The sequence below is a fragment of the Hemicordylus capensis genome, chromosome 3 (genome assembly GCF_027244095.1).
Source record: "Hemicordylus capensis ecotype Gifberg chromosome 3, rHemCap1.1.pri, whole genome shotgun sequence".
NCBI classification, from domain to species: Eukaryota; Metazoa; Chordata; class Lepidosauria; order Squamata; family Cordylidae; genus Hemicordylus; species Hemicordylus capensis.
Genome location: NC_069659.1, coordinates 352,814,481 through 352,835,189, shown reverse-complemented (window position 1 = coordinate 352,835,189; position 20,709 = coordinate 352,814,481). Strand labels below are relative to the sequence as shown.

The 20,709-nt window shown below is 49.2% G+C and overlaps 1 protein-coding gene across 2 annotated transcripts in view; it reads right to left on the bottom strand.

The window, feature by feature from the left end:
* Positions 1 to 4,865: 4,865 nt before the first annotated feature.
* Positions 4,866 to 20,709, bottom strand: part of PDE6D (phosphodiesterase 6D) — a 34,087-nt gene continuing 18,243 nt past the window's right edge. For both annotated transcript variants that reach the window (XM_053311782.1, XM_053311783.1), the window contains exons 2-5: positions 11,432 to 11,520; positions 9,597 to 9,722; positions 8,479 to 8,584; positions 4,866 to 5,555 (exon numbers count right to left, since the gene is read on the bottom strand). In XM_053311782.1, the coding sequence (XP_053167757.1) occupies positions 5,474 to 5,555; positions 8,479 to 8,584; positions 9,597 to 9,722; positions 11,432 to 11,520 (403 nt within the window). In that variant the 3' untranslated portion in view covers positions 4,866 to 5,473. The remainder of the gene's footprint in view (positions 5,556 to 8,478; positions 8,585 to 9,596; positions 9,723 to 11,431; positions 11,521 to 20,709) is intronic.

Below are 20,709 nucleotides of genomic sequence, written 5' to 3'. Positions count from 1 at the left end.
ACCCTTCCAAAATGGCTCAGGGTGGTTTACAACAGAATAAGAACAATTAAAACCAGTCAACAATTAAAATCAAAACTATAAAAAAGCAGAATAAAAACCAATTAAACATTCAAACAGTTAAAAATGCTGGAAAACCAAGGCAAACATTTAAAACAGTTTGCAACAGTTTAAAAACCGTGGAAGGCCAGGCCAAACAGATCGGTTTTAAGGGCTCTCCTGATGGTTCTAGTCCGTTATAATCATGTTTATGCAACATGGGTCTCTGATGGTTTACTTTAAAATCGCACACTAAGCATACCAGGACCCACCTGGGCACCCACTTCCCTACTATTGCTTTCTAATTCTTCTCTGGCATGGCTGTGAGGGCAGCAGCCTCTTTTTAGATTTTGTTTTTACATCTTCCTCTTCCTCCAAGGAGCCCAGAGTGGCAGACTTACAGACGTTTATCCTCACAACAGCCCTGTGAGGTAGGTTAGGCTGAGAGATAAGTGACTGGCCCAGAGACACCCAGTGAGCTTCAGGGCTGAATGGGGATTTGAACTCGGGTCCAGCACCCTAACCACTACACCACACTGGCTCTCTTGGCAAGGTGTTAGCCATGTTCTTTAACAGAAGGTTCTCCTAATGGCGCAGCGGGGAAATGACTTGACTAGCAAACCAGAGGGTGCCGGTTCGAATCCCCGCTGGTATGTTTCCCAGATATCCCTCTGTGACATCAGAGCAGCTAAGCTAATAGCAGCCAATGTGATTCTCAGCGCGCTGTGACATCAGGGCAGACCAGCCAATGCCATCAAGTGGGACAAGGTCGAAGGAAGGGGAAACGGTGCAGGACAGTCTGCTTTCTCTCAATAAAGAGCCAACACAAACCCTACTTGCATGTGCAGAGAGGATGCGTGCGCATGAACAAAGTGGATGTCTGCTCCCGAACCGGGAGAACCACAGAACAGTAGCCACATGGCAGAGCATAAAGTTGCCCTTGGTGGCTGCAGATACAAAACCAGAAGGCTGGTCAGTCTAGACCAGGGTTTCTGAACCTTGGGGCCCCAGATGTTGTTGGACTACAACTCCCAGAATCCCCAGACATGGCCTTTGTGGCTGGGGATTCTGGGAGTTGTAGTCCAACATCATCTGGGGCCCCAAGATTAAGAAACTCTAGTCTAGATAAATTAAACTGCACTAAAAGGGCGTATCCTCAGTCCTAGTCATACATTATATCCAACACTCATATGAGTGTACCGTGTGCACAAGTGCCATTCTGTTCTCTGGTGCAGTTACTCATGTTACGTTACACTCTGGTCTAGGTGTAGGACCCTTCCTTTCTGTTTAGGAACATAGGAAGCTGCCATATACTGAGTCAGACCAGGGGTCTATCTAGCTCAATATTGTCTACACAAACTGGCAGCGGCTTCTCCAAGGTTGCAGGAAGGAATCTCTCTCAGCCCTATCTTGGAGATGCTGCCAGGGAGGGAACTTGGAACCTAGATGCTCTTTCCAGAGCATCTCCATCCCCTGAGGGGAATATTTTACAGTTTCCTGAGTAGGTTCTTAAGTTTGCAACATGCATTATTGGGCGGAGGGGGGCAGTGGCTTTGGGGAGGCCCATCCAAGTAGCCCTCCAGATCCACATTCCCTTCTGCTGCATCGCCCACCCACCTGACAGAAAGGACCGGCCCCTTGGGTCCAAGGGCATCTTTCTCGGAATGGCCAGCCAGACTCCCCAGGGAAGTTCACCAGGAGGGCACACCAGAGACAGCCCTCCTCTCTGTCCCCCCAAGACTTGCTATTTCTGCTGCTTGCCCACAAGCCCAGGCCCACAAGCAGCTGCTCCTGCCCGAACCCCTTATGGGGCTGCTTAGGTGGCAACGGCATGGCAACCAGGCGGGAAGAACGCAGCCCTCGGTGGATGCAAATCCCAAGGGAGGCAGTTTCTATAGGAACCGCCGAGAGCATGAGCATGGCAGAGGGGCAGAGCCAGTCACAGGAAGAAGCCACAGTGGAGGCCATTATCTGGGGCACAGCTGCAGATCGGCCAGGCAAGAGCCGGAGTCCTTTGGGCACAACCCACCACACACAATTGCTGCTAAGCAACACCCCCATTTGCCCCCCCCACACACACACACTTCCTCATTTCAGGCAGGGGTCTTTGAGGAGCAGGCTGCGTCCTGTGAGCATGTCTAAGGCATGGTGCCTCCCCCTTGGCGCCACTGTACATTCCGAGAGCCGCACAAAATTCATGTCTCATTCATCACTCTTAAGGAGAGACCAGAACTGCCTTCGGCACCATCTCAAGAGAAAACTCTTCCTTTTCTTGAACGGGCAGCAGTGACCGATGGCCCTTTAGGTTTCCCATAGAGTGATGCAGAATGCAAGTCACCTTGGTGAGAGGTCCATAGGTTTTCAGTAAGACAGCTTTGGTATCTTCTGGGAAGAGTTGAATTCAAATCACCCCCTACCCAAGTACGATCATGCTCAAAACATGTTGGGCAATGAACGACCGACCGCCTCTTGAGTCATCCTTCTCCTTTGCTCCCATTTTAGTTTAGGCAAAACATGCCTCAGAAACGTGGAGGACAGAGAGAGCCGTTTAGCCCATGTGGGAGTGGGCCAGGGGTGGTGACGGCAGCAGCAGCTGTGCAAACTCTTTGGCAAGGGAGTCAAGACTCCAAAGGCAGGCAGAAGCCAGAGCTGGCCCAAGTGGGCTCCATGCAACGCATGCCCCATTCTTTAGAAGGAGAGAGGAGTCGTTTCCATCATACTTGGATGTTCCCCCAGTGGGGCAGAGCACACCAGTCTTCGAGTGGCAAGGTCTGGTTTCCAGGGCCTGTGTCCGATGGTCCTTCCAGCTGGCCTCAGTTCCCATCCGAGAGATCGAATGTATCTCCCTCACAGACAGAGGTGCACTTAGGTAATTTTGGAGCCGGGGCCTAAAGGGCTTTGGAGGCCTGCCTCCTCACTGCTTGGAGGGCCCCCGCCCCACTGCAAGTTAAGCATCATCCCCCTGCACATGCACACACACACACCCTGTGACACACACAGTATTTTTAACACATGCGCCCTTGAGAGCACAAAGAGCAACTGAACTCACAAGAATGTAATCCTGTAAAACAGGTATGTTTATGCAGATATGCATTAGAAGAAACATTTCAACACACAACTTAACATACTCCCATCCCACATTTTTCTTTCCCCACTCCCCCCTCTGGCTGTAAAGCACCCGGCACAGGTCATAATCACACCCGGCCACCGGGCGCAGGGCAGGCTAGCAGTGACTACACCACCTGGGACAGACGAAAGAGGATTTGGGGGCCCCCAGGGGGTGTGGAGGCCCTGGACCTCTGCCCCGAAGTCCAGGGGTAAGAGCACCACTGCTCACAGAGTTGGGGTCAAAGCAAACAGAAACTGCAGCAGCTCCTGTGTCCTCCCGTCCACCCAAAAAGGACTAGTGAGACCACGTCTGGGGACCCAACCCAGTAGCCGATGGCCAGGGATTCTGCTCCGAGGGTCACCCCACCAACTCCCACCTCCCTACTGCATCTCTCACATTCTCAAAACTATTCTGGGGAAGCAAGAGAGAGCCCCTCTCCCACCCCAAGCAGTGCCTTGGTCTGCAGGTCTAGCTGGCTAACAAGCCCACCCTGCTGTGAAGATTCTGCCAGTGCCCACGGACCAGGGAGGAAAGGAGGAGTTTGGACAAAAAGCGGCTACTTGGATGGTAAGGCTGTTGATGGGTTGAACATGAGCACCTGCCCATCTTCCTGTGAGGCATACATGGAAGCCCATGTGTATTCTGACACGGAGGAATGGCCGTACCAATGTATTTTTTAACCCAATACGTCCTCTGTAAAAGCAGATGTGCACACTGAGTTTCCAATGCATGAACTGGGGCAATGAAGAGGTCACGGAAATGTTACAAGGCAACGTGTCGCTGTACACATGTGGTCCACCTGCCTGAAATCGCAGAATCACAGGGCCAGTTCTCACGTGCAAAATCAAGCCTGTCCCCCCCCAGCACAGAGTGGCACATGAAGGACGTTCAACATGTGATGCTTCGTGACACCAGATGCAAAACGGGAAGTACTTGAGTCCAACTGGGTGGCTTGAAGTCAACTGCAGTTTGATTTATTCATATTAATTATTTCCATATATTTTTCCTACTGTTTCTTTTGAATAACTTCTGTCGTACAGGAGGACCTCGATATCCACAGGTTCGTTATCCGCAGTCAGGTAACAGACATCTGACTGCAGCATATGGGGGAAATGCATTGACCTTGTGTATCCACAGGTCGGGGTGGCCAGAAATGACCCGGGAGGTCATTTCCGGCCGCCATTTTCTGTTACGGAGCTTCAAAATGGCTCCATTTTGGTTTTTTAAAGGAAAAAAATGGTGATTTTTGGCCAATTTGGGGAAATTCTGGGGCACAGCGCGACTCAGGGAAAGCAGCTAAGTGCTGAAGGCGGCTTCCCTCTGCATCCCCCCCCCCCCGTGAAATTCAACATTTCATTCATGCTTTTCCCCAACAGGGACCCTAACCCCCAATTCCCCATCACCACAATGACTCGATATTCGCTGTTTCTGTATCCATGGTTGTACCGTGGAATGGAACCCCCGCGAATATTGAGGTCCTCCTGTATTTGACATACATTGGTTTGACACCTTACTTATTTGAAGGGGCTCATCATCCCCCATGTCCCAACCTCCTCCAAGTAGAGAAAACCCACCTCCTTCATTCGTAGCCTGCATCTCACGTTCGCCACTTTAATGGCTATGGGGCTGCTCCTCTTGGGGTGTGATGCAGGAATCAGCCCTGGGGCCTTCCAATGAAAAGGACAAGCTTCAGATCATAAAATCTCACTTAGATCTTGGATGGTAGGAATGTTTGCTTTTTAATTCAGAAATTTATTTTAATTACATTATGTAATAATATCACAGTCTATTTTACAAGTTAAGAAGTGAAGGTGGGAGGGGATGATGTTTGGGCCAATTACACAGAAATCAGCGATGAAATGAATTCTTTTTTAAATGAGAAAGAAAAAAAGAAAGGAATGGTGATGGGAAGGAGAGAGTTAACTCAACTCATGAAGAACTGAGACAACATACTGCCTGCCAAGAAGGAGAGGCTGGGGTCTAAGATTCAAAAACATACATACAAAGGATTAAAAAAACCTAAACATAATTTACAGTCTTGATCCCTCATGACCATTTGCTTGCAAGAGGCTCCAAGTCCCTCAGCCCGCCCTCCCCCCAGTTCTGAGCAGATGGGGGCCCATCTCACGACTCGGCCTTGTCCAGCCAGGAGGAGGAAACAGAGGACTGGCCAAGGTCACAAGATGCACCGAGCTGGTCCTGGGGTCACAGCCTACAAGGAAGAGTCTTCCGCTGGACAGTTGGTTGGGCGAGGTGGGGATTCTGCACCAGGAACCAGATGAGGGGAAAGAGACTAAACCACACCCCCTGCCCCACCCTGGCCTTCTCTCAAACGTAGAACAGTCTTACTCTGGAAGTGCTTACGAGGAGGTCGTCGTCATAAAACTTGGTTTCTATGATAACGTTGCCGCTGTGGAGGGGAAAAGAGGAAAGCAAAGAGTAAGAGGCCTGCTGCTGGTCTTGACTGCTACATGCTGCTTCCAGGATCGCAGGCAGGATGCCTCTGAATAGCTCACCTAAGTTGACTACAACTCCCAGCATCCTCATCTGCAATGGCTTTTGACTGGGAATTCTGGGAGTTGTAGTCAACAGCATCTGGGAGTCCCTGTTACAGGGAACGCTGCCTCTGAACAGCAGTCCAAGGGCGGCCACAGCGGGAAAGGCCTTGTCTGCACCTCCGGTTTCAGGGCTTCCAGCTGGCCACCATGGGAAATGGGACGCGAGACTCGACAGTCTTGCCGGACCCAGCAGGGCTCTTCTGAAGTGAAAACTGCCACAAAACTTCCCACTCACTGAAGGAGACGCAGCCACGACCAGGCTTCCTGCTGGGGCCACTGCTGCGGTGGGTCTCTCCGAGTTAGGCTCTTCCAGTGGCAGTGGTGGTAGGCAGGACCCACTCAGGAGGAACCAATGAAGTACCTCCTGCCACTTCAGACCAGCAGCCCATTGAGTCCCCTATCGTCTGACTGGATGGGGCTCTCCAGAATCTCAGGCCTGCTAGGTAGAAATGCCAGCGACTAAACCGGGGATTTCCTCCACGTGCAGCATATCCCCTCTATCTAGTACCATCTCCTAGTCTCGCTCTACCTAGTATCTCCGCTGGCTCTCCACAGTTCCAGGCAGTGGTCTGGAGATGCCAGGGACTGAAGCTGGGACCTTCTAGACACAACTGTCCTCTACCACCAAGCTATTCCCCCCTCTCTTCACTACTCACTGAAGTGCTTTCTGAGGCACTACAGTGAGTCCGGGAGAGGAGGAAATAGCTCGGTGGTAGAGGACAGGTGTGTCTAGAATGTCCCAGCTTCAGTCCTTCTGAGGGAGATGCTCAGGTCTGACAGTGGTGTTTCTAAGGGCCAAACTAGATGTGATAGTGGCTGCCTCATTCATATCTAACACAGGGGCAGGGGGCCTGCTGTTTGCTGTAAAGTGGGGAAGATGTGTGAGGGGAGCTGACCCCTCATCTCTCTGTATTCTGTGGCTTCCAGCACTTTTCTCCCCTCATCTCTTCTCCTGTTCCTTGCTGGCTGTATCAAAACTGGCCTGAGAGAAAAGTGTCTGCAGCAATGGAGTATAGCGAGAAGACAGCCCCCCCCCCCACTTTGTTGACAAAAGTGGGTCCTCCACCCACCAAGTTCAGACAGGAATGGGACAGACAATTGAATCTACTAACATGGCTGCCTCCATATCATCATTTAATTTGGCTCTAAGAGGCCCACAGAAGTTTGAATGTGGAGGACATTTTGCTCTCATTGGGCTGTGGATTTCCAGTTACTGTCTTACAAACACACAATGACAGCACACTTGGAATTGGGTTGCCAGATCAGCGACCCACTAAGCAGGAGCTGGTTCCTCCAACTTGATAAACTTTATGGACACTGAAAAAATACTGGTGGGCTTCAGCCAATTTGGAAGTCACTGCAAGTTTATATTTTCTTCCACGTATTTTTAGACTGACACACAGTGCTATAAACTGTGTAATGTGTCACTCTGCTACAGATGATCCGCTTGCTTGTTCAATTAACGTCTCTGCTCCAGTGCAATGCCTGTTTTCTCTCCGTCTGGGGCAATTCCTTAATATTCTGAGTAGACAGGCTGTTCTGATATGAGGGCTCCGAGGAACAACACTGAGCTTCCCGCAAGCGGGATCCATTTCACATGCCTCCATGTGCTTACCAGGCACTGAATTTACCCAACCCCAGGATAATTCAGACCTGCGTGACCCGAGGGAAAGGCAGAAGAGACGATGCCCCGGTGATGGAGCTCTTGCCATCAGACCCAGAGCAGCAACAGCCCAAGATGAGTCTGATTTCTTAAAGAAGCATTTTATCTTTTGTAACTTTTGCTTTGGCATCGACTCATAAGCTGCCTCGAACACAGGGAAGAGGTGTACCTCAGTAGCAGATGTCTCCTGAAGATGCTGCCTGGGAATCAGACTGAAAACTCAGTCTGTTTGAAACTCTGGAGAGGCACTGCCAGTCAGTGTAGACAATACCGACCTCGACTGACCAGTGGTCAAACTCAGAAGTGCATATGTTCACATGCCTTGGCAAAAAGGCGGCATGTAAATGCAGCAAATGAACAGAACAGAGTCACTGATCACTTCCTCACAACACCCCCACCAGAACAAGGTGCAAATGCAGCACAGGGTACTGAGCGCTGAATCCAGCATCCCAAGAAGCTAAGCTGTCCTTTTGCATTCTCAAAAACCGGTGCTGCAGAACGATCCACAGGGTGAGTTATGAAGCACTTGGCTTAAGTTTCATCTGATGAGTGTGAACTCAGCAGGTGGTCTTTAAAAAGCCCCTCCCCTCTCAGCCTCCACTTCTGAGATGGAACAGCTACTTTACTAAATTTACTGTCCGGATTACTGAGATAGTGTATGTGAAGTGGTCTGGACACTCGAAGATGCACTCTGTCAATGCTCTGTATTATTTTTAAAGACACGTTTCTAGACCTTAAGACTGAAGGGGGGGACCCCACACACATCAAGCCTGGAAGTGGGTGAGGAATAAGGGTTGGGCCAGCCAAACGCTGAGCCCCACAGGCAGCCATGCAGAATTTCCGGCAGGCAGAGGAGAGGAGAGACCTGGTGCTCCATCTTCCCCCTCCCTATTATTAGCAGAAGCGTCCAGAACGACTACCTCACCCAAGCCACAGAACTCAGCTGTTCCGAGTCTAATCTTGGCCCTTTAAACCAGAAAATGAATGTGGCCCCAGCACAGGCAGACCTAATAATGCTGACACAGGAGGCAGGGCCCTGCCTCCCACCCCCATCCAGGCCACCCTCAGGCCCACCTCTGTGAGCGATTTCAGATGCGGCAGCAACAACTCACGTTAGAACATTAGCGGGCATCATCTGCGATTCTGGAGCTGCTTCTATCAAGGACTGCCAGGTGTTTGTGGAGTTGGGGATCACGAAGCCAAACTCAAAGAACCACTCTGTGGAGAGAGCAAAGGGGGATATATATTGGGATATATTTAGTTATTTCTTGTTAGGTCCTGTAGAGGTTGTTGTAGATTCTTTCAATCTCGTTGTTCTGTACGGGACAATGACAATAAAGACATCGTATCGGGAGAGGGGGTCAGGTGGCCTGCGCTTCCTTTCCTGCCATTAGCACCCACCTAAGCCATGGGCCAGCCAGCAAGCCTCCTTCAGCATTTAAACACAACACCCTGTGTACAGGCCAGATGGTGCTGAGCAGTTTCCAGGCCCGCACGGCAAGAACCGAGCCCAAGTGAGATATGGTGCTGTGTGCATGCATGCACGGAGGCACTACCCAGGAAAGCTTGTGCTCTACTGCTGAACCATGCCTCCTCCAAACGATGGCCATCACAAAGCAACCAGGGTGCGGGGGCCATTTGTCAATATGGAGACAGTTCCAGCCACCTGTGTGTCACCAACAGCTAACACAGTGGATAAGTAGGATGGGTGGTGGTGGTGGGGGGGGACTCTTTATGGGCTGGGGGCCACAACCCAGTTGCCAGAAGGTCAGTGTCGATCATATCTTTTCATCCGGCAAGCGCCTGCCCTGGGACGACGTCTTGCTGCTTCTTAAGTTCAGTGCGACATCCAAGACCAGGGGTTTGGAGGCTCCCTCTTGCCTCCTCTCCGTCACTGCTTCCCCTCGTGGCTGAAATTGCAACTGCACACTCCTTGAACTCAGGAGAGTTCTGCATTTCCCTTATGTTATTCTGTCAAGTGTCCTGTCCTGTGCAGGACACTGATGGACCTATCCCAGGGGGCCATCTCCTGTCAGAGTGGTCCTTCCTATGGCTCAGTTTCTGAATGCAGAGCCAGTTGTGCGAAGACACTGAAAAGCTCACCTAGACAAAGACAAACGGCTATTTCGACCTAAAGCGTCCCAATGACAGCTCAGACGGGCAGAAACCATCAAACCCATCCGCCCCCACCCCACTCCATTTGCTAGCACTCCCTGCAGTGGAACAGTACCTTCTAGACACTGCCCTTTGAAATACACTTTCTGTTCGAGACGGAATTTCTCCATCTGCTCCGATGAGGAGAAGTTCAGCTCCCGAGACACGGCCTTGCATTTCAGGATTTTCTTAGGAACGCGAGCTGGCAGGGGAAGACCACAGGTTATTACTCCAAGTGCTGCTGTTGCCGAGTATGGGCAAAAACACGCTCCCCGGATTCATGATGAGCAAACACAGACCAAGCTGTAACGCCAAGAACGTGCAGGCAGGTGCCTCAATGGCCAGGCAAGGACTTGGGAAGGGTGGATTGGTGAGGGAGAAGGAAGCGGGCTGATCTTGCAAGTGGTGCTGAGCTGCCTGCTCTTTGCTGAACCAGCAGTAGGTCGCCTTGGCTCTCCAGCGACATCTCCCATCATTCGCAGCCCCAATGCAGCTGGGGAGGTTGGGAGCCAGAGTCCAGCAACAGCAGCGCTACCTGATGAATGGCCAGCCTGCATGCTGCATGGCTCTCATGAATGCCGGGGCAGGAGGGGAGAGAGAGGGGCCAACGGAGCTCCAGGAAGGAGAGGCACTGTAGCTCCTCCGGCACCCGCATCTGCTCCCCCCCACTCCCTGGCTCGCTATGAGGAGCTGCTCCTGCCGCTGCCATAGGCTTTAATGGCATGTTTAGCCTTTCAAGTGAGACATGATTCAGGAGGAATCAAAGCCATTTATGTTCCTAAGTAGGTTAGCACAGCAATTTTCTGCAAAAAGCATGGCATGGGCAAGGCCAAGCGATCTGCAGGCTAAAATGGATCGGGGGTGGGGGGGAGTGCAAAAAAGACAGATTAATGGCTTGTCGGCGCATTTCCTCCATCTGGCTTTGCGATCTCAGCCGTACCCACAGACGTTCCGATGAGGGCATGGAAGGCTAACATGTGCAGCATCACCGGTGGTGCAGAGAGCCCCTGGAGAGCAACGGGCAAATGTGACATCTCTCCAGCATGGAGGAGTGGAGGATGGGCCAAGGAGTTTTGCCTAGTCTGTTACTCTTTTTTAAAAGGTACAAAGCAAAGGGGTAGACTCAAAGTCCCTGAGCAGTTGAGACAGAACTGGTCTTTCTTGTGGTCCTGGGTCCGTAGCTCTTGCCCAAGAACTGAAGAACCGCAGGGCGGAATCAGCTCAGGCCTGCAGCCCAGTTTAGCCAAAGCAGGAGGATGGGAATGGTTTGGATTCAACTCGGTTGTGAATAGGGCTAAGAGCTTTAAAAGTCTAGGCCTAGACAAGAGGCGTGTTCACTACACCTGTAACCTCCTGAGGGCTTGTTTCCTGGTCATGCCCTGCTTGTGGGCTTCCCAGAGCCATCTGGTTGGCCGCCATGGGAAACTTGGTGCTGGCCTAGATGGACATGTGGGGCTGACCTAGCTGGGGTTTTCTTCTGTGTTCTCCAACTCTACCAATCTCAGACATCCCGGTGTCCCCCACTCCCTTCTACACCTCCAGCCTCCCATCCTTGGAACTGTCTCCCAAAACCTCTCTGGGATGGGTGCCAGTGCATTCTCTTCCTTTCCTCTTCTACCCCACCTCTTTCACAAAACCTTGGACTTAACCCTTATTCCTCACCCAAACTTCAGCCTGTGTGAGTCCTCCAAAGTCAAAATTTGGATGGGAACCTGCTTGAGGCCAGGGACCTCTCTCTTTGGGTGGTGTTTTTGTTCATTGCTTATTTTCCTCCATGGGACATCATGCACATTGATGGTGCTGAATAAATTCTGCCACCATGATAGGAAGCAGCTCTGAACCTGGCTAGGATTTCACTTCTCCCACCACCGATTCTTCACCCACCCACCCCGGCCACAGGCCCAGTATTACCTTCATGTTCTACTCCAGGGACAGAGAGGTCTTCTGTTCCTTGCCAGAGAATTTTCCCTGTTTCTGCATCCCGGAGATTCATCCAGTTTCTGTTTGCAAAGCAATTAAGGAAGAGGAGCTGCATCTTTGAGCACCAGCTGCCACACCCTTATTCTAGGGACCAAGATCTCCCAACACCAAGCAGCAACAGCAGATTGGGCCAGATTAAAAATACACCACAATATTCAGCTCATATGGGGTTTTTGGGTTTGTTTGTTTTTAACTTCAAGAGGCCAACTCACCCATAATTGCTGAGTAAAGAAGGCATCACAAAAATAAAGTGGACAGTTACATTCCTTCTTGACTCACATAGTTTTCTTGCAACAGAATTAATCCAGCCAGCCAAATACAGTTCTACTCCGACTTCCTTACTGCCCCTTAGACTTTTTCAAACCGAGATCCTTTCTAACTGGGGATGCCAGGGACCAACTTTGGACCTTTTTCATGCAAACCACTGAGCTACCTCCCTTCCCTTCCTCCAAAGCATTTACAGGAGAGGGAGAAAAAACTTCACGGAATCATCGTATTGTCTCTGAAGAGGATTTATTTATTTAAGCATATTTGTATAGCGCCCACTACCAAAGTCTCTAGGTGGTCTACAACATTAAAACAAGCTGTGATTTACATCACAGAGCTGACTAGAAAGAGCTACTCTTCCTTTAGATAGTAGAAACTTCTACTATATACAATTCTCTTTAGAAGAAGTTTGGCCCCCAAGATGAGAATGGGCAACAGCTACGGCAGGTATTTGCTTTCTGTCGCTGTGGAAGGATACCATATGATACGTTAAGTGTCCTGGAGACAGGAACATGATGTGCAGTTAAGAGTCAACATGCCACGGGCATTACAAGATCTAGAATCCCAACTTCACAGTGAGTCATTATGATACAGTGGAAAGCTCTGGCCACCGTTATCTTTACAAAATTATCTTACTTCGGAGATAAGCCCATGCCCAGAACATCCGAGAAGGCAAAGATTCTCTGGTCTGCAAGACTATACAGATCAGAACTTCCTACAAAAAAGAGAAGCTAGCATAGCAACAACTGTAAAGGGACACCAAGAGATTTGCTAAAGAGGCCCCCAGTCACTCACTGCACCCCACCAGCTGGGGAGCCAACACATGGATCTGAACCAGCCCCAGAAATCTGCAAGGCTCTGTCACCTGGAGACTTGTTATCTCACAGAACCCATGATTATTTTATGATCTCAGATAATGCACTATTATTAAGCGAACAGTATATTATTCTTATCCTCTGGGAGACAGAGAGCAAGTAAGTGATTCCTCTTTCCAGGTTGAGGACTGTTTTCCAAGCAAGGCATGGGAACATGGGGGGGGGGGGCGCACAGAAGTACACTTTAGATGGGGGTAAAGGGGGTAGCCTAAGGGGCAGCCTAAAGCCATGTAGTTATTCCATGCTTGTGGAAGTGGAAATATTGAGACGGTTGGCCATGTGCTTCTGTATTGTTCTTTTTATCGTGAGCTGCGTTCCAAATATATTGCTCCTCTCATTCTTAGATACCCTGACAATTCATATGAACTGTATATAAACTCATTTCTTTCTGATAAACATACTTATGTCTCGCAGTCAGTAGCCAAATTCTGTATGGCTGCGATTAAATTTCACTCATGGTGTGTCAGAAACGGTCCATTTTAATTGTCCCTCTTTCTTTTTAATTTTGTTTTATCCTTTTAAAAAATCCCAATCTTCTATGTAACTGATTCTACATATGTATATGCATGTATGTGTTTATATTGCTATCTACCCTCGGGGTTGGCTTATTTGACCTGGATCATGTATTTGACCAAAGATCGCAATAAACTGAACCGAACCATGCTTGTGGAAGGGTTTCTGTTAGTTCTTTCAAGATGCCAACAACTAATTGGAAGAAGCCCACGTTGCCTCACTGGTGCCGTGAGCTGCTGCAGTGGCACAAAGTTGAAGACAAAAAAGTGTAGGCCAGGTCAGGAGGAGCTCTTCATTCTGAGGTTCTCAGCAAGCAGGGCAGGTCTAGCAGGACTCCGGCCCTCATGCCGCTGGCTGGAGAGCAAACCAGGAGTGCCCCTCTGGTCCTGGAGAGCGGCCTATCTAGGGATGCTGCAAGAGCAAGACAAGCGAGGCAGGTAGCAAGGCGAGTGGTAGATAAACGAAGGACTTCCCCCACACTGAGCCCCTGCTCACGGCTGGTGAGGAAGGGCTACAGAGCGAGCGGGCAGGAAGCCTTGAAATGCTGACCTCCCCGCAGACGATCCGGGCTGCTGGTCTGGGCACAGAGATTGTGCGCCCAGACATGCAGCTTCCCCCTTGGGCAGCGTGGGGAGCTAGAGTGCCTCGCCCTGCCTCCCGGAACTCCCATTACACAATGCACAAGTGTGCGGTACATTACGGGGATCCCTCCGATGCCAGTCGGGAGCCCCACAGTCTCCCAGCCCTGGCCAAGACTATCCTAAAATCGAGGCTAAAGGATTGTTTGCTCCCTTAACCTCATTCTGGAGGCACCGAGTGGTTCTCGCGCACAGGGGAAACCAGGCTGGGCTTTCTTAGCCTCATTCTCTCACTAATAGTGCCTGCTTAGAGATGCCAAGCACCTCTAGGAAGAACATGCGCAAGCTGCCATATACTGAGTCAGACCATTGGTCTATCTAGCTCAGTATTGTCTCTGCACAGACTGGCAGCGGCTTCTCCAAGGTTGCAGGCAGGAGCCTCTCTCAGCCCTATCTTGGAGATGCTGCCAGGGAGGGAACTTGAAACCTTCTGCACTTCCCAGAGCAGCTCCATCCCTTGAAGGGAATAGCTTACAGAGCAACAAATGTTTATATGCTGCTTTTCAACAAACGTTTCCAAAGCAGTTTACGGAGAAAATTAGTTTAAAAAGGGGCCTCTTTGCCCAGTTAGCCAGATTATTGGTTACGCACCCTTAAATCAGCTAAGCCAGGGGTTCTCAAACTAGGGTGCCCAGATGCTGCTGGACCTCATCCCCAGCCACAGAGGCCATGATGGGAGTGGTCTTCCAACCACATCTGCAGACCCACATCTGGGAACCCATGGCCTAGGTGGTTGGATCCTCCAGGAACATTCAGGGTTATAAAGTGGCATGGAGCTTTGTAGATCAGCATCTGAAACTGCCTTATACAAATTCATCTCGCCTAGCATTGTCCATGCTGACTGCCAGCAGCTCTCCAAGGTCTCAAGCAGAGGCATTTCGTAGCTTCGGTACTTGAGGTCTTTTTCACAAGAGAAGCCAGGGATTGAACCAGGGACTTTCCATAAGCAAAACATGGGTGCTACCAGACAGAAAGCATCTGTAAAACTTTGAAGTTCTAGTTCACTTCTAGATCAACCTAATTTACTTTAACAGAGAACCAAAATGTGTATCTCCCCCCACACTTGACAATGCAGAGAACTTTACAGAGATTAGCCTGGTTAGGGATGTGCAAAACATTTCCACAGTGAAATGTTTCGGATTAAATAGGGCCATTGAGAGTGTTTCGGGCTTGAAAGAAAACAACCCCGTTTCAATTGAAACGTTTTGAGCACCATTTTGGAGGCCTGTTTTCCCCTTGCGGATTGGTTTTCTAGCCCTGACTTGAGATCTCTTTGCTTCTTGGTTGGCTTGTTAGAACACAAGTCAAGTGTTGTCATGGGTAACTGTACCCCCATTGGTGGGGGGGGGGCCCACAAACGGAGGGAATTTCAAAATGTATTCAAAAGGGACCGGGAGGCAGAGAGCCCTTATGCCACTCTTGAAGAGAATATATCAGAGAGGAGGCTAGATTTTGTGGTTTTCTTTTCTCAGCACCAAGTATAATGTGCTATCACTGCTGTAACTATCTGGTTTTTCTGGTTCTTAGATTGACAAAGGCAGAACTTGGGTGCCTGCCTTCCCTGAGTTGTGGTTTGTTGTTTGTGAGATAGTGTTGTGGCGAGAAATAGAGAGTGGCAGCTCTCTCCGTTTGTATGTAATATTTCTTGGTGACTGCTGTGATGAGCTCCATGTTCGGCCCTGAGACTAACTTGTGCTTCACTCACTGCTCTGGTCTGCTCTGCAATCTGCATTGCAAGGTATACTTAGTCAGAATGTGGCTGAAATTGCTCTAATTGAGCGTATGACTATGCTTGCTGCTAAATGTGCTGCTGTTGCAATGCTAGGAATGTAAGAAGTCATAATTGTGTGAGAGAGAGCAACTTGTGCCAATGATATAACTGTAGCACAGGCACTGTGGCTGGCAATGGATTCTGGGTCAGTTATTCTTTTTTGGCCATTTTTGGACTGTTTTAGAAATGTGTGTTCTGCGTTGGGAGGGACAGATTCCCTTTTACTGTGTGCTTATCTTCAGTGTTTTTCAAGGCAGGGTTGCACAATGCACTGCAAGTTGTGTGCACTCTAAGAGTGCACTCTTGTTCTAGCCATAGGGAACAATGGGGAAACTCCAAACACCCCCATTACTCTCCATGGGTACCTCCTAGATAAAGTGTGCTGTCAAGTTGATTTAGACTCCTGGCGCCCACAGAGCCCTGTGGTTTTCTTTGGTAGAATACAGGAGGGGTTTGCCATTACCTCGTCCCGTGCAGTATGAGATGATGCCTTTCAGCATCTTCCTATATCACTGCTGCTCGATATAGTAGCAGCAGGGATTAGAACTGGCAACCTTCTGCTTGTTAGTCAAACATTTCCCTGTTACACCACTTTTTAAACAAAATTTTTAACTTTCCCCAGGGGCGTAGCAAGGTTGGAGAGGCCCAGAGACAAGATTTTAAAATGGGCCCCTCGCTGATATACACACACAAACACACTTCACAATATATAGTGCACTCACACTCACATCCCCATTATGAATACGGTGAAAATCTAGTTCACACTGAATCTAGTTTTTTTTACTCTCTGCTCCTGCCGATCTCCAAGAGACTCAACATAATTCATAGGGGGTGCAACATGGGCGGGTGGGGAGTCATGTGATGTGCCTCTGGAGGGGCCCTCAAGGCGGGGGGCCCCAAGACGACTGCCTCCCCTTGCCTAATGGTAGTTACGCCTCTGCTTTCCCCCCAAACCCCCATAGAATCCAAACTTCGCCCGCTTGCCCATTTCTTTTGTGGGCTGGGTGGGAGGTAGTACTAATCATGCCCTACAACACAACCCACTTTGGTATCCTTTGGAGCTACCCATGGGGAACAGTGGGATATTTGGAGTTTCCCCATTGTTCCCTAGGGCTAAAACACTCAAAGTATTTTGAGTTGTTTCACTGAAACAGCCAGCTCGACTGCTGTTTTGACGAAACATTTGACTGTCTTGCGTTGCATTTTGAGCTTGAAACAAAATGCAAAATCCATTTCGTGAACATCTCTAAGCCTGGTCTGGCTGAAGGCTTCAACATCAGCTTCCCAACTTAAAGGATTCCAAAACATGGATAATATCCCAGTTCAGAAATGGGACAATAGAGGCACATGCCACTTGGAGAGTGAAGACAGAGAAGCCTTGAGAGACGGTAGCTACGGAACAGCTTACAAAAGCAGCTGCCACCTAGCAGATCTGGTTAACAGCTTAACTAGGAAGCAGGTCTAGCACTCAAAACATGCCACGTAATTCAGACACTAAGGAGATCTCGAACCAGATCCACATGCAGGGTTACCTCCTAATGTGTTTAATTGGTTTAATGAGGAGGAGAACGGGTTGGTGCTAAAAATAAAATGGTTCTTATCTCTAGAAGAGCAGCAGGGGCCTGTGGGCAGAATGCAGAGGGCATTAAGTCACAGTAGCGATGCTAATATTGGCTTAAACAGGAGTGCGTTATTTGGAAGAAGTCTGTTGCTCAGGTTTGGAGGGGGAGGACAGGACTCAGAAGGGACATGGAGGCAGCCTAGGCCTCTGTGGCCTTCCAGGGAGGAAGAAGCCACAACTGCTCAGCGGGTGGGTGGGTGTCTCTGAGAATAGATATCAGAAAGTCAACTCAACTCCAATCCCTCCACCAGCACAAAGAAGACTGAAACAAAGAGCACAAGGATGGAGGCTGCTCTTGGACCAGTCTGAATTCTCCTTGCTCCTCGGTTAGCAGAGACTTCATCGCAATGCCTTCAGGAGGTGGAGATTTAACTTGTTCAAGAATCCTGTGCACAAAGCAAGTTTCTTCACACACAAACCTACGGATTACTGACAAGTACTACCTTACATTCCAGCCCTCAACCATAAGGATTCATGGGGCAGCCCACACCACAAGTCATCAATAAAACACACAGCAGGTTCCTACGGTAGCCGGTGTGATCCCTCAGGATGTCGAGAGAGTATCCATTAATTGGAGATACTAGGACTGAACCTGGGACCTTCTTCCATGCAAAGCTTGTGTTCTACTCCTGTTAATCATGGCCAGTGTGAATATTTTTCAGCTACAGACACAGTTCCCTAACACAACAGGCTAACGAACTGAGGAACATTTAGAAGTTTCAGCAGAGAGGTTAACAGAATTCCTCCCCCTTCATTCCACCCTACTTGCTATTTCAAGTTTTTAATTCAAGTCAAAAATTAATGTTTAATTTCCTTAAAAGAAAAAGTCACTGGTGTAGAAGTACAGCAAAGGAAGAGCGACTGAAATGGTTTGGCCCAAGGCTTGTTCAATGAAACTGCTGTTCAGAACAATGAGGTGACTGAAGTTCTCAGGAGGCTGGATGTTGCTTCCGAGAGCCCACTACTCCTGTGGAAATCACGGGGTGGGGGGCACACAAAAGCCTAGAGCACAGCTGCAGAGGACAAGTCAAAGTGCCTTTCTAGTGGGCTCAGATCCAGTTTGCATCTTTCTGTGGAGGGTGCGGGGAAAATCCAAAATCACACGTGTCTTCTTCCATTTAAATCTGAAGCATTACATTTTTCCGAAGACCCAGGGCACAGAACTGGGTGGAGGAAGGAGAAAATGTGCTTCTAGCCCATAACCATTTGTATCAAGTTCCCATCCTGAGAAGCAATGTTTGCAGTTGTTATGGGACCACTAACCAAGTATTATTAGACTGCAAGAGGCAGCTGAGCTATCAGTCAGAGCAACCATAAGTGTCGCAACCATCTAGTTGCAGTGGGGAATCTGAACAGCAGCAAATATTTCATATGTCCTTTAAATTACCCATTTTATTCCACTGTGCACGCTGGGACAAAGATCTCCTGCGATAAAGCCACCAAGCACTCTAGCTTGTGGCATACGCCTCCACCACTTTGCATAAAGGCTTCCCTGGCGCTTGGTTTATAAACCCAGGAAAAAGGCACACATCCAACAGGATTCTCACATAGTGCAATTCACCTGGGTTCTGCAAAACATTAGTATTCCAGGTCTCTGCACAAGGGGTACAAAACGCGCCCACAGAATTGCCTTCTACGAGCCTCCTCTCATGTCACTGGGGCTCATTAAAGGGAACAGAGGGGCAGTGCCTGTGAGCTTTTGCCAAGATCATTAGGGGAAATAATATAGCAGTGAACAGGGTGCAAGTACAAAATGGGGCCATTATGCTCTTTCTGAGCAGCCTTCCTCTCGGCACTGCCCATAAGAACCCACAGAGCTGAATCAGGCAGACCACATGAGCCAATTTTCCATATTCTAGATTTATCATCTTTCTTTTTTAAAACTAGCTCCTCATTGTATTTCATTATAATCACTACATCTGCCGCTGCCATTTCCCCAAAGAGCTCAGGGTTGAATACAGAGGGGCAGGGACACAGCAAGGTTGGAGTGGGCCCTGGGACAAAAACTGAAGATGGACCCTCTGCTCCCTGTCCAGTCCTTTTAAGAGAGCTGCTGGGAGACAGCAAAGAGCCTGCTGTTACTGAGCCCGGGGGGGGGGGAGATGTCCCTCTCTCAGGGGCCTAGGGACATTTACTTCCCCCCACTTTTGTTCAATAATAACTATGCCCCTGTTGGGGGTGAGGTCTGTCCCCTTTTGTTCTTGCAGACAACAAAAGAAGAAACAGCAACGTGCCCAAAGCCACTGATCAGCTTTACAGCTGAGCAAAGATTTGAACCCAGGTCTCCTGGGTAGGTCCAAGTCCAAGGTTCTATCAACTATACAAAGGGTCCCCAGAGATTGTTGGACACCTGGCAGGGGATAACAGAAGTTGTAGAGCAACAACATCTGGGGAGACCCAAAGCTGGGAACCCCTGGACTATATCATACTGGCTTGATTTAAACAGATCTGCCAGTTACAAAAAACTTGAAAATAAGTGTCTCTGAGATACAGCAGCAAGCACGAGTTTTCAAACTGAAAACACAAGTTGGCACTTATTAGAAAGCAAAAGACATCTTACTACGTGTAAGAAGCCGGGATGCGAAAAGCTACTTAGGCTCACACAAGCCCAGTGGAAATATATATTTTTAAGCTTTCCCCTTTCCTTCCCCTGAAAATACAACTTTCATGCTATATCAAACTTCTAAAGTGCCCTTGGGTTTCAAAAGCAGTTTTCACAAATCATAGGCAAGGCGGGGGAACTGTTGCGGGGGGAGGAAGAAAAAGAAACCTCCAGGCCCCTTGAGCTCATGGAAATGGCTTCATGGTTCTTGGGATCCTGGCCAGAAGGGTGCCTTTTACACTCAACCAGGTCAAAGTGCCAGCTTCCCAGCCTCACAGCAGCCAGCCTCCTGCTCAGGCACTTTGGAAGCCAACCCAGAGAACCTTGGCACGACTCAAGCAAGATGAATGCAAGGAAAACACAACATTTGTATTAGTGGAAATGGAAAAAATTACATTTCAGATTCCTAAGCAATAGTACAATGCTGTTCTGAACCCAGGTGACCATCTGCTGAGATATATATATTTTAGCCTTGCATATTAGACAGAGCAAAGAGAACATGACATAAGAGGACTAGGGGGGAAAGGTTTCCAATCCTTAGACAGCAGCCTCCATTTTCTGAGCATCAGATTTTTAGACAGAGGTGGAATAAAACACTCAGAAGATTCTGGTTTCTCAGAGCCTGAGAAATTTTTTCCAGCTCTGGCAATGCTTCAAGATCAGCTAAGTCATCATCCTCATTTCCCCGCTAAGAGAGTTCAGCACCATCTCCCAAATAATTCCTTCCATCGTGTATCCACAGACGTGCTCCTCCTATGCCTCTTCAAGAACATGAACTGCAAGGCAGTCAGGCCCAGGCCCAGCTTGCTTTAAGTCCCTCAGCATTTCCTCCCGACAGCGCCAGAGACTTTTTCCAAGACTGCCTCCAAGCCATTTCAAAACTTCCAAGGCTCCTGGCACAGAAGGGCAGACTGAGAGACTT